The 12,955-nt window shown below is 39.0% G+C and overlaps 1 protein-coding gene and 1 non-coding gene across 3 annotated transcripts in view; both read left to right on the forward strand.

The window, feature by feature from the left end:
* Positions 1 to 12,955, forward strand: part of POLA1 (DNA polymerase alpha 1, catalytic subunit) — a 302,148-nt gene that overhangs the window by 45,538 nt on the left and 243,655 nt on the right. For both annotated transcript variants that reach the window (XM_032842292.1, XM_032842293.1), the window contains exons 21-24: positions 1,289 to 1,418; positions 1,910 to 2,029; positions 3,103 to 3,202; positions 12,390 to 12,514. In XM_032842292.1, the coding sequence (XP_032698183.1) occupies positions 1,289 to 1,418; positions 1,910 to 2,029; positions 3,103 to 3,202; positions 12,390 to 12,514 (475 nt within the window). The remainder of the gene's footprint in view (positions 1 to 1,288; positions 1,419 to 1,909; positions 2,030 to 3,102; positions 3,203 to 12,389; positions 12,515 to 12,955) is intronic.
* Positions 11,472 to 11,601, forward strand: LOC116857881. The gene has a single exon (XR_004380820.1).

Genomic DNA, 12,955 nt, shown 5'->3' on the forward strand with positions numbered 1-12,955 from the left:
TCCATGATTCCTCTTTCTGGTAGATATCCCATGTTTGAGCCATCACAGAATCCTGTCAGCTTTATCTTCAAAATATGTCTAGAGCTGACCACTTCTTTTCCTCTCCACTGAACCCATCCTGGTCTGCACTACCCTCCTCTTTCCCCTGGTTTAATGGTCATAGTCAGCCTCTTTGTTGGTCTCTTTGCTTTTCCCCTTGACTCCTTGCTGTCTGTTTTCAGCCCAGGAACCAGAGTTATCTTGCTAAAGTTAAGTCAGATACTACACTCTGCTCAAAGTCTTCCAGTGACTGTTTCATTTAGAGTAAAAACCAGAGTCCTTGCTCTGCCTTACAAGGTCCTATACAGTGTTTCTCTCTCTACCTTTAACTCCGTCCTTCACTTTCCATCATCAGACCCTGCTCTCCTTTCTGAGCCACATTTGTGCTCAGCTCAGAGCCTTTGAATGTGCTGTTCTATTTGGCTGGATGCTCTTACCTCAGATGCCCGTTCAGAAGGATTGCCTCCTCACCTCTTCTGGTTCTTTATTCTAAGTGGACTCTTCCCTGGTTCCCTAACTAAAATTTCAATTTCTGCTCCTGATACTTAATATTTCCTTTGCTTCTTAATTTTTTCTCCTTAACACAGCATTATATAACCTACTATATATATATGTATTTTATTATTTATTTTATTTTTATTTTTTTTGAAAGATTTTATTTATTTATTTGACAGACAGAGATCACAAGTAGGCAGAGAGGCAGGCAGAGAGAGAGAGGTGGAAGCAGGCTCTCCGCTGAGCAGAGAGCCCAATGTGGGGCTCAATCCCAGGACCCTGGCAGAGGCTTTAACCCACTGAGCCACCCAGGCGCCCCTATATATATGTATTTTAATTTATACTCTGTCTCCCCCATGAGGGCATAAGCCCCATGAGGACAGGTAATTTTGTCTTTTGGTTACAGCCAGAATCAGAACTATGCCCGGCACATAGTCTTTGTGTAACACCTACTTATTAGGTGGAATGAATACAAGAATTTAGGTAGTTTTCAGGTCGTAGTTAACACATAATTTTACTTTGTATTTGTGGGATTTTTTTGGGTGCGTGTTTTAGAGGAGGGCTTTGGGATCAATGACATGAATGAATTCATGGTTTCATACCAGCCTTATTTTAAATTGTTTCCAAAGCCAAGGTGCCATTGCTCTGAAGTTACTCATACCAAAATTTTTTTGTAATGTTTTATGAAGTTCTGATTATAGTCATTGTTTCTTTTAATTACTTGATTCTGTTTCATTCTTACTTTTCTGTACAGTGAATCTTCTCATCTGTTGTACCTGTTGGAACATACCTGGAAAGATGCCAGGTTCATTTTGCAGATCATGTGTGAGCTAAATGTTCTTCCATTAGCATTGCAGATCACTAACATCGCTGGGAACATTATGGTAAATTTAACTTAGAAAGGGGGAAAAAGCATTTCCTGTTGGATTCAGTGTTTGCTTGGGGTAGTTGTTATATGATAATGAGTCTAAATGCATGCTTATAAAATGAGTAACTTGTATTCTGGAAGCTGGGCTGCTTTTGTGAAATGAACTGGCTGCAAGAAGGGGAGGAAAGCCAGGTGCAGTATGTTGAAATTTTGGTGAACATAAGGATCATTTCTAACATCTGGATGTGTCTGATGTGTGGAATGGTCTATTTGGGAGTAAAGAAATAGCCCAAGTGGTGTCAGTATTTTAAGCTTTCTTTGTCTCTTTTTAAGTACAATGCTTAAAGAAAATGGTAGAATGAATTTTGTACCTTCTTATTTTTGAAGCAGCCCTTATTAGGAAGAATGATTGTGGAGGAGGTGCTATGATTACATTTACCACCTTAAAGTTGCTTTTGTTTGTTACAGTTTTGAGCTCAAATTAAAAAAAGAAATTCTATTTAATAGTCTAGGACGCTGATGGGTGGACGATCCGAGCGTAATGAGTTCTTGTTGCTTCATGCATTTTATGAAAACAACTATATTGTGCCTGACAAGCAGATTTTCAGAAAGCCTCAGCAAAAACTGGTGGGTCCAAAATTGTGTAGTGTTTTGCCTTTTTTATAAAACCCTCCACTCCCCTTTTATTACCAAGATAGCTTTTTGCTGTGATAATTTCTGGTTCCAAAATTATTAATCTCCTGAATACTATAGAAATCGTGTTAGTCATTCAGTTGTGTTTGTGTGGTGATTTCCTTCTTCACTTTTTCTGTGTAGATAAAAATTTTTTGTGAAATACAAAATTCTTTGAGGACAGCCTTGAGTCTCTGTTGGGCGACCATAATAGGAAAGTGTTTTGCCGTCTTAGCTGTATCCAGAGTTAGATACCAGTTAAACGTTTTATTTCCTTAAATGCATGAGCCTTTATTTTTTGTTGCTATGTTGTGGTTTTATATGATAATAGAATTAGGTCACCACATTGAGTTTTCTGAAGTGGCCTCCATGATATTGGAAATAAAACTTAGCTACCATTTTGTCATCACTGATAGCAACTGACTTAAAGAGGGGAAGTTAATGTTAAGATGATTCAAATACTTGTATTTGTTTTATGTACATTATTAAAGCTGGTATAGAGAATGTTAACTTACAGGAGTTTGACTTCTGAAGTGTTGAGTATTCATCAGTAATGAACTACTTGGAAATGAATTTTTAGTACATGGACGAACTTACTTTAAGGTGTCCACATTAGTGAAAATAATGATCGTATAAAATGTATAAAATATTTAATATTTATATATCATGATTGTTAGAGTAATGAATTTAAGAGGACTCTTACTGTATTAGATTTTATATAATATGAAGCATTGTATTTTTAGTATCCATTGATTTAAAAAATAAAAGGTTCTGTGAATTCAATAAAGTAGAATTTGCATATTTATTAACTCAGAGGTATAGTGTTTTGGTGACTCCCATGCTTGGCATTCATTTGGGTTTATGAACATAATATAGTAACTGTTGTTCCCCACAGGTAGGACCACTAGCTAAAACTAAAGAATCTTTGTTAGAGTTGTGTACTGCAGTTGGAAAGGGGGGAATCATAAAACTTCTTAATTAGTTAATTAGTTGCTGGCTGGTGAAGTAACTTTTCCATTTGATATTAGGGAGATGAAGATGAAGACATAGATGGAGATGCCAATAAATACAAGAAAGGACGTAAGAAAGCAGCTTATGCTGGAGGCTTGGTATTGGACCCCAAAGCTGGTAAGGCTGTGCAGCAGGTGGGGTTCCTCTGGTGTTAAGGAATTTTTTAAGGCAGACCTAGGCTTGAGAAACTCCAAGACCTGAATTGTATTTTGTAGGTTAGCAAATAGGTCTTGTTTTGACCTTATTTTTGTCTTCTGTTCATGTGAAAATCTTGTTGGCCAGTCACCTGACATGAATTAATACGAAACTTTTTTTATTCATTATTTTATTAACATATAATGTATTATTTGCCCCAGGGGTACAGGTCTGTGAATTGTCAGGCTTACATACTTCACAGCACTCACCATATCACATACCCTCCCCAGTGTCCATAACCCACCACCCTTTGCACACAACCCCCCCAGCAACCCTCTGTTTGTTTTGTGAGATTAAGAGTCTCTAATGGTGGGGCGCCTGGGTGGCTCAGTGGGTTAAAGCCTCTGCCTTTGGCTCAGGTCATGATCCCAGGGTCCTGGGATCGAGCCCCTCATCGGGCTCTCTGCTCAGTGGTGAACCTGCTTCCACCTCTCTCTCTCTCTGCCTGCCTCTCAGCCTACTTGTGATCTCTGTCTGTCAAATAAATAAATAAAATCTTAAAAAAAAAAGAGTCTCTAATGGTTTGTCTCCCTCCTGATCCCATCTTGTTTCATTTTTTCCTTCCCTACCACCAAAACCTTCACTCTGCCTCTCAAATTCCTCATATCAGGGAGATCATATGATAATTGCCTTTCTCTCAATGACTTATTTCGCTCAGCATAATACCCTCTAGTTCCATTCACATCATTGCAAATGGTAAGATTTCATTTCTTTTGATGGCTTCATAGTATTCCAGTGTGTGTGTGTGTGTGTGTGTGTGTGTGTTTGTGTGTGTGTGTACACCACTTCTTCTTTATCCATTCATCAGTTGATGGACATCTAGGTTCTTTCCATAGTTTGGCTATTGTGGACATTGCTCTTATAAATACTTGGGTGCACGTGCCCCTTTTGATCACTACATTTGTATCTTTAGGGTAAATACCCAGTAGTGCAATTGCTGGGTCATAGGGTAGCTCTGTTTTCAACTTTTTGAGGAAACTCCATGCTGTTTTCCAGAGTGGCTGCACCAACATGCATTCCCACCAACAGTGTAGGAGGGTTCCCCTTTCTACACATCCTCTCCAACATCTGTTGTTTCCTGACTTGTTAATTTTAGCCATTCTGACTGGTGTGAGGTGGTATCTCATTGTGGTTTTGATTTGTATTTCCCTGATGCCAAGTGATGTGGAGCATTTTTTCATGTGCCTATTGGCCATCTGGATGTCTTCTTTGCCGAAATGTCTGTTCATGTCCTCTGCCCATTTTTTGATTGGATTATTTGTTCTTTGGGTTTTGAGTTTGATAAGTTCTTTATAGATTTTGGATACTGGCCCTTTGTCTGATATGTCATTTGCGAATATCTTTTCCATTCTGTCAGTTGTCTTTTGGTTTCGTTGACTGTTTCCTCTGCTCTGCAAAAGCTTTTGATCTTAATGAAGTCCCGGTAGTTCATTTTTGCCCTTGCTTCCCTTGCCATTGTCGATGTTTCTAGGAAGAAGTGGCTGCATCTGAGGTGGAAGAGGTTGCTGCCTGTGTTCTCTTCAAAGATTTTGATGGATTCCTATCTCACATCGAGGCCTTTCATCCATTTTGAGTCTATTTTTGTGTGTGGTGTAAGGAAATGGTTCAGTTTCATTCTTTTGCTTGTGGCTGTCCGATTTTCCCAACACCATTTGTTGAAGAGGCTGTCTTTTTTCCATTGGACATTCTTTCCTGCTTTGCCGAAAATTAGTTGACCATAGAGTTGAGGGTCTATTTCGCGGCTCTCTGTTCTGTTCCATTGATCTGTGTGTCTGTTTTTGTGCCAGTACCATGCTGTCTTGATGATGACAGCTTTGTCATAGAGCTTGAAGTCCGGAATTGTGATGCCACCAACGTTGGCTTTTTCAACATTCGTGTGGCTATTAGGGGTCTTTTATGGTTCCATATAAATTTCAGGATTATTTGTTCCATTTCTTTGAAGAAAAATTGATGCGTATTTTGATAGGGATTGCATTAAATATGTAGATTGCTTTAGGTAGCATAGACCTTTTCACAGTATTTGTTCTTCCAGTCCATGAGCATGGAATGTTTTTCCAATTCTTTGTTTCATCCTCCGTTTCTTTCATGAGTACTTAATAGTTTTCTGAGTACAAATTCTTTGCCTCTTTGGTTAGGTTTATTCCTAGTTGTCTTATGGTTTTGGATGCAGTTGTAAATGGGATTGACTCCTTAATTTCTCTTTCTTCTGTCTTGCTGTTGGTGTATAGAAATGCAACTGATTTCTGTGCATTGATTTTATATCCTGACACTTTACTGAATTCCTGTACAAGTTCTAGCAGATTTGGAGTGGAGTCTTTTGGGTTTTCTACATAAAGTATCATACCATCTGCAAAGAGTGAGAGTTTGACTTCTTTGCTGATTCGGATGCCTTTAATTTCTTTTTGTTGTCCGATTGCTGAGGCTAGCACTTCTAGTACTGTGTTGAATAGCAGTGGTGATAGTGGACATCCCTGCTGTGTTCCTGACCTTAGGGGAAAAGCTATCAGTTTTTCCACATTGAGAATGATACTTGGTGTAGGTTTTTCATAGATGGCTTTGATGATATTGAGGTATGTACCCTCTATCCCTGCACTTTGAAGGGTTTTGATCAAGAAAGGATGTTGTACTTTGTCAAATGCTTTTCCTGCATCTATTGGGAGTATCATGTGGTTCTTATTCTTTTATTAAGTATTGTATCACATTGATTGATTTGTGGATGTTGAACCAACCTTGCAGCCCAGGAATAAATCCCACTTGGTCGTGGTGAATAATGCTTTTAATGTACTGTTGGATCCTATTGGCTAGTATTTTGGTAAGAATTTTCGCATCTGTGTTCACCAAGGATATTGGTCTGTTATTCTCCTTTTTGGTGGGGTCTTTGTCTGGTTTTGGGATCAAGGTAATGCTGGGCTCATAAAATGAGTTTGGAAGTTTTTCTTCCATTTCTATTTTTTGGAATAGTTTCAGGAGAATAGATATTAATTGTTCTTTAAATGTTTGGTAGAATTCCCCCGGGAAGGTATCTGGCCCTAGCTCTTGTTTTTTGGGAGATTTTTGAAGACTGCTTCAATCTCCTTACTGGTTATGGGTCTGTTCAGGTTTTCTGTTTCTTCCTGGTTCAGTTTTGGTAGTTTGTACATCTCTAGGAATTCTAGATTGTCAAATTTGCTGGCATATAGTTGCTCTTAATATGTTTTTATAATTGTTTGTGTTTCCTTGGTGTTGGTTTTGATCTCTTCTCTTTCATTCATGATTTTATTTATTTGGGTCCTTTCTCTTTTCTTTTTGATAAGTCTGGCCAGGGGTTTATCAATCTTATTAATTCTTTCAGAGAACCAGCTCCTAGTTTCGTTGATCTGTTCTACTGGTTTTTTTTTGTTTTAATTTCATTGATTTCTGCTCTGATCTTTATTATTTCTCTTCTCCTGCTAGGTTTAGGTTTTCTTTGCTGTTCTTTCTCCAGCTCCTTTAGGTGTAGGGTTAGGTTGTGTACTTGAGACCTTTCTTGTTTCTTGAGAAAGGCTGTATCACTTTCCTCTCAGGACTGTCTTGCTGTGTCCCACAGATTTTGAATGGTTGTGTTTTCATTTTCTTTTATTTCCATGAATTTTTTTAATTCTTCTTTAATTTCCTGGTTGACCCATTTATTCTTTAGTAGGATGCTCTTTGGCCTCCATGTATTTGAGTTCTTTCCAACTTTCTCTAATGATTGGTTCTAGCTTCAGAGCACTGTGGTCTAAAAATATGAAGGGAATGATCCCAGTCTTTTGGTACCAGTTGAAACCTGATTTGTGACCCAGGATATAATCTATTCTGGAGAATGTTACTTGTGCCCTAGAGAAGAATGTGTATCCAGTTGCTTTGGGATGAAATGTTCTGAGTATATCTGTGATGTCCATGTGGTCCAGTGTGTCATTTAAGGCCTTTATTTCCTAGTTGATCTTTTGCTTAGATGATCTGTCCATTTTAGTGAGGGTGGGTGTTAATGTCCCCTACTACTATTGTATTACTATCAATGTTTTTTTTTGATTTTGTTATTAATTGGTTTGTATAGTTGGCTGCTCCCATGTTAGGGCATAGATATTTAAAATGGTTAGATCTTGTTGGACAGACCCTTTGAGTATGATATAGTGCCTTTCCTCATCTCTTATTATAGTCTTTGGCTTAAAATCTAATTTACCGGATATAAGGCTTGCCACCCCAGCTTTCTTTTGATGTCCATTAGCATGGTAAATTGTTTTCCACCCCCTCACTTTAAATCTGAAGGTGTCTTTGGGTCTAAAATGAGTTTCTTGCAGACAGCATATTAATGGCTTTCGTTTTTTTATCCATTCTGACACCATGTGTCTTTCGATTGGGGCATTTAGCCCATTTACATTCCGGGTAACTATTGAAAGATATTAATTTAGTGTCATTGTATTTCCTGTAAGTTGACTGTTACTGTGTATTGTCTCTCTTCCTTTCTGGTCTACTACTTTTAGGCTTCTCTCTTTGCTTAGAGGACCCCTTTCAGTATTTTCTGTAGGGCTGGTTTGTTGTTTGCAAAGTCCTTTAGTTTTTGTTTGTCTTGGGAGCTTTTTATCTCTCCTTCTATTTTCAATGATAGCCTAGCTGGATATAGTATTCTTGGCTGCATATTTTTCTCATTTAGTGCTCTGAATATATCATGCCAGTTCTTTCTGGCCTGCCAGGTCTCTGTGGATAAGTCTGGTGCCAATCTAATATTTCTGCCATCATATGTTAAAGACTTCTTGTCCCGAGCTGCTTCAGGATTTTCTCTTTGTCACTAAGACTTGTAAGTTTTACTGTTAGATGACTGGGTGTGGACCTATTTTTATTGATTTTGAGGGGGGTTCTCTGTGTCTCCTGGATTTTGATGTTTGTTCCCTGTGCCATATTAGGGAAATTCTCTACTATAATTCGCTCCAATATACATTCTGCCCCCTCTCTCTTCTTCTGGAATCCCAATTTTTCTAATAGTGTTTCATCTTATGGTATCACTTATCTCTCGAATTCTCCTCTTGTGGTCCTGTAGTTGTTTGTCTCTCTTTTGTTCAGGTTCTTTATTCTCGGTCATTTGGTCTTCTGTATCACTAATTCTCTCTTCTGTTTCATTTATCCTAGCAGCACGGGCGTCCATTTTTTCTTGAACCTCATTAATAGCTTTTTTTTATTTCAGCTGGCTTAGATTTTAGTTATTTTATTTCTCCAGAAAGGGATTTTATTTCTCCTGAAAGGGTTTCTCTAATATCTTGCATGGTTTTTTCGAGCCCAGGTAGCACCTTGAGAATTGTTGTTCTGAATTCTAGTTCTGACATATTACCATTGTCCGTATTGATTAGGTCCCTAGCCGTTGGTACTACCTCTTGTTCTTTTTTTTTGCGGTGAGTTTTTCCACCTTGTCGTTTTATCCAGATAAGATATATGAATGAGAGAATAAAATACTAAAAGGGTGGCCAAGACCCCAGGAAAATGTATGCTAACCAAATCAGAGAGACCCAAAACTGGGGGGAGAAGAAAGGAAAAAAAAAAGTAAAAAGAAAAAAAATATATAAATTAGACTGGTGACTAGAACAGAGCCACCCACTTGATTTTGGGTGTATTTTGGTCTTTTAGGGGAAACTACCTCCCAAAATTTTAAAGAAAGAAAAACTTAGATATATGTGAAAATAAGGGTAAACATGGTGAAGAGATGGAATATGACTGTAAGGATGAAAATTTAAAAATTTTTAAAAAAGGAATTGATAAGGTGGTTGGAAAAAGGAAAAAAAAAGAGGAGGAAATGTGCTCAGGCTGGAGACTAGAACAAAGCCATGTGCTATATTAAGGTATATTTTGATGTATTAGAAGAAATCCCAAAATTTTTTAGGAAAAAAAAAACACCTATACAAAAAATAAGGTTAAATACAATGAAGGAATAAAATATGACTATAACAAGGTTTAAAAAGATTTTTTTTAGAAAGCTATTGTTAAGATAAACTAGTTAAAAAACATTAAAAGAGGAAAGAGGAAAAGTTATCAAAATAGAATAAGAAAAAAATAAAATAAAAAAAATTAACTTTGCAAGACTAAAGGATCGTGGGGAAAAGGCATGAATTCTATGTTTCCTCTAGCTCTGGAGTTCTGCTCTCTCCCTGGTAGGTGAGGTTGGTCTTGGCTGGATGTTCTTGCTGACCTTCTGAGGGAGGGGCCTATTGCAGTCATTCGCAAATGTCTTTGCCTGAGGCGGAATTACACTGCCCTTGCCAGGGGCTGGGCTAAGTAACCTGCTCCAGTTTGCTCTCGGGAGCTTCTGTTTCTGGAATGCTTTCCGTAGAGCTCTGGAGGACAGGAATTAAAATGGCGGCCTCCCAGTCTCCGGCCTGGAGTAGCCGAGAGCTCAGGCCCCATTCCTCATTGTGACCTCAGAAATAAGCAGTCAATCCCTCCCATCTCCTTGGTCTCTGGACGCACTCCGAGCTCACATGACCTGTGACTAAGCATTTCTATCTCTGGCTCACGGCCCCATTTGGAGTGTCCAAACCCGGCGGATTTTTGCTGCGCTGCTCTTTCCAGAGGAGGAAGGTGAGTCTCCCCGATTTTGCCACTTGTGGGGTCCCTGCTCAAAGCGCAGGGACCGGACTGTGCCATGGAGCACAGTTTAAGGTAACCCCAAGGTAAGAGCTCACTCCTTGGCTCTGTCTCTGTAGTCATCTTCCCCTCTCCGACACCTAGCAGCTCTGCTATGCTCACACCCCCAGACCTTCTGTGACCCTGCTGGACCTGAGACCACAGCATCCCCGTGAGAGCTCTACCGCCCGCTTAGCCTCTGGATCCATGTCCCTCAGTGGAGCAGACTTCTAAAGGTTCCGATTTTGTTCTTCGCCGCTTCCTGGGAGCCGGCCCCCCCCCACCGTGGTCTATCTTCCCCTTGCTTCGGATTCACTTCTCCACACGTCCTACCTTTCAGGAAGTGGTCGATTTTCTGTTCATAGAATTGCTGCTCTTCTCTTCTTTCTCCTGTTGAGTTTGTAGGTGTTCGGAATGGTTTGATAACTATCTGTCTGAAGTCCTAGGATCTGCTGTCATTTCAGTCTGCTACTCCTCCGCCATCTTACCTCCGTCCTCAATCCAAATCTTTTTTTTCCCCTATGTTCCAAGAAAGCTTTGTTTGTGGATATCGAATTTCAAATCTTGTGTAATTTTCATGTATCATGAGGTACTCTTTCTTAAAGTTTTTTTCAAGCACTTAGACATGTAAACACAGTTCTTGGCTCATGCATGGCACAAAAAGAGGGGGTAGGCTGGGTTCGGTCTCTGTGTAGTTTGGAAACACCTAGTCCAGTATATAGCTCTTTGTCTTTGTCTTCTCGCATCTGCTGTAGAGGGTGGGCTCTGCCTCTGCCTGAGCTGCCAGGACCAGTTCATGTGGACAGCAGAGTTCAAGAAAGTACAGGCAGTAATCACCAAATTGAACTTTTGAACAGGAGAGTACTCCCCCTTGTCATTAATGGCAAAGAAGATGTTTTGTGGTACACAGAGTTAGAAAGGATCTTTTTCTTTTTATCCCTCTTAACTATTTTTAAGGATATAGTTAAGGAGTGCTAAGTATATTTACATTGTTGTACAGGAAAAATGGAATTTTATCAGCTAACTTGAACTCTATGTCGGAGACGTTTTTGACAAAAGTGAATTTATTACTAGTTGTATTGAAACAGATCAATAGTCCTTTGGTATTAGATAGATCTGGGCTTAAATTCTGCCTGTGTGATCTTGGGATTCCTCTTGAACTTTTGTAAGCCTGCCTTTCCTCTTCTCTGAAGTGGAGGTAGGAATAATATCTACTCTTTATTAATGTAGCACTGTATGTTAACTACACTAGACTTTAAAAAAAAGTATTGGTGCATCTGGGTGTCTCAGTTGGTTAAGCAACTGCCTTCGGCTCATGTCATGATCCTGGAGTCCTGGGATTGAGTCCCGCATCAGGCTCCCTGCTCAGCAGGGAGTCTGCTTCTTCCTCTGACCTTCTCCCCTCTCATGTTCTTTCTCTCATTCTCTCTCTCAAATAAATAAATAAAATCTTTTAAAAAAATAAAAATAAAAGAGTATCTACCACACAGAGACTTAAGGAACAAAGTGATTGTTTAGTATAGTGCTTGACACAGAGTATGCTATCAGTATTTATTTGTTGTTGTTTTTATGTTCTTAATAGTGGACATTTATTTTTATACAGTTTCTTCTTAAGGTGAAGATAACTCTTTATAAATGTCCTAGAGAAATACAGTAGCTTTCTGTTCACCCTTTGCAAGTAAAAAGGGTGGATCGTTCCACTACTGACATTTATATATATTCACACATCTCTTGTCTGCTTTCAACACCATTTGTGTACAGGTGAGTGGGCTTCCCATTTTATTCTTGGGAAGTATGGTGGTGGGGCACCTGGGTGGCTCAGTCGTTAAGCGTCCATCTTCAGCTCAGGTCATGATCCCAGGGTCCTGTGCTCAAGCCCCACATCAGGCTCCTTGCTCAGCAGGGAGTCTGCTTCTCCCTCTCCCTCTGCTGATCCCCATGCTTGTATTCCCTCTCTCACTGTCTCTCTCTCTCTCTCTGTCAAATAAGTAAATAAAATCTTTAAAAAATGAAAGTATGATGGTAAAAAAAATATATATCCAACTACTCACTGGTATGGATCACTAAACATTTTGGGGGTCAAGGTGGCACGGTAGGTGGGAGGGAATACTTGCCTGAAGGAGAATTTTACAACACTTCAGATATGAGTATCTGAAGTAATTGATAGGAGAAGGTGTTTGCCCATCATAAGGGTGTACTTGGAGACTGCTGTGGAAAGGATCATTTGTTGTAGTTGGTTTCAAGGTGAGACACATTGTCTTCTTTCCTCTTTTGTGACTTGAGTTTTTACTGTAATACAAGGCATTTTTATGGAGTGATAGTTGATGACTTTTTTCCTTTGGTATAAGCTGCTCCTTTTGCCAGTGTATCATTTCTAATATACTTCATTGTACAGTACTTCTAATGTTGTGTTTTGACAAATCTGCCTTTTTTTTTTTTTACCCCTCTCCCATCTGCTTTTTTAAAAAAGACTTTTTGTAACGTGGCTTTTTTGTTGCAGGTTTTTATGATAAGTTTATTTTGCTCCTGGACTTCAACAGTTTGTATCCTTCCATCATTCAAGAGTTCAACATTTGTTTTACAACAGTGCAAAGAGTTGCTTCAGAGACACAGAAAATTACAGAGGTTTGTATTCATTTGAGGCCTCTTCAAATTGAAATTAAAAGCAGTGCTTAAAGAAGAAAGAGAACCAGAGGGGTTAGTGTTCTAGTTTTTCCTCTTAAGTATATAATTTTTCCTTTCTTAGTGGTCTAAAGGTCAAAAAGTGATCAAAAAGGGAGAGGTTGAATAGATGGAAACTCACAGTGTTTCTATACCTTTTTATTTTAACAATTTTATTGAGATGTAATTCACATACATTTCATCCATTTAAAGTACACACTTTAAAGGCTTTTAGTGCAGTCACTGAATTTGCAACCTTCACCACAGTCAATTTGAGGGCATTTCCATTATTCTTCAAAGAAACCCTACCTTTTAGTTGTACCCTCCTTCTTGTCCCTCCATTCCTCCCAGTCCTTGGCAACCACCAATTTTTCTGCCTCTATAGATCTGTGTATTTTGGACGTT

This window comes from Lontra canadensis, unplaced genomic scaffold (assembly GCF_010015895.1).
Source record: "Lontra canadensis isolate GAN:19392208 unplaced genomic scaffold, GSC_riverotter_1.0 scaffold127, whole genome shotgun sequence".
Classification (NCBI taxonomy): Eukaryota; Metazoa; Chordata; class Mammalia; order Carnivora; family Mustelidae; genus Lontra; species Lontra canadensis.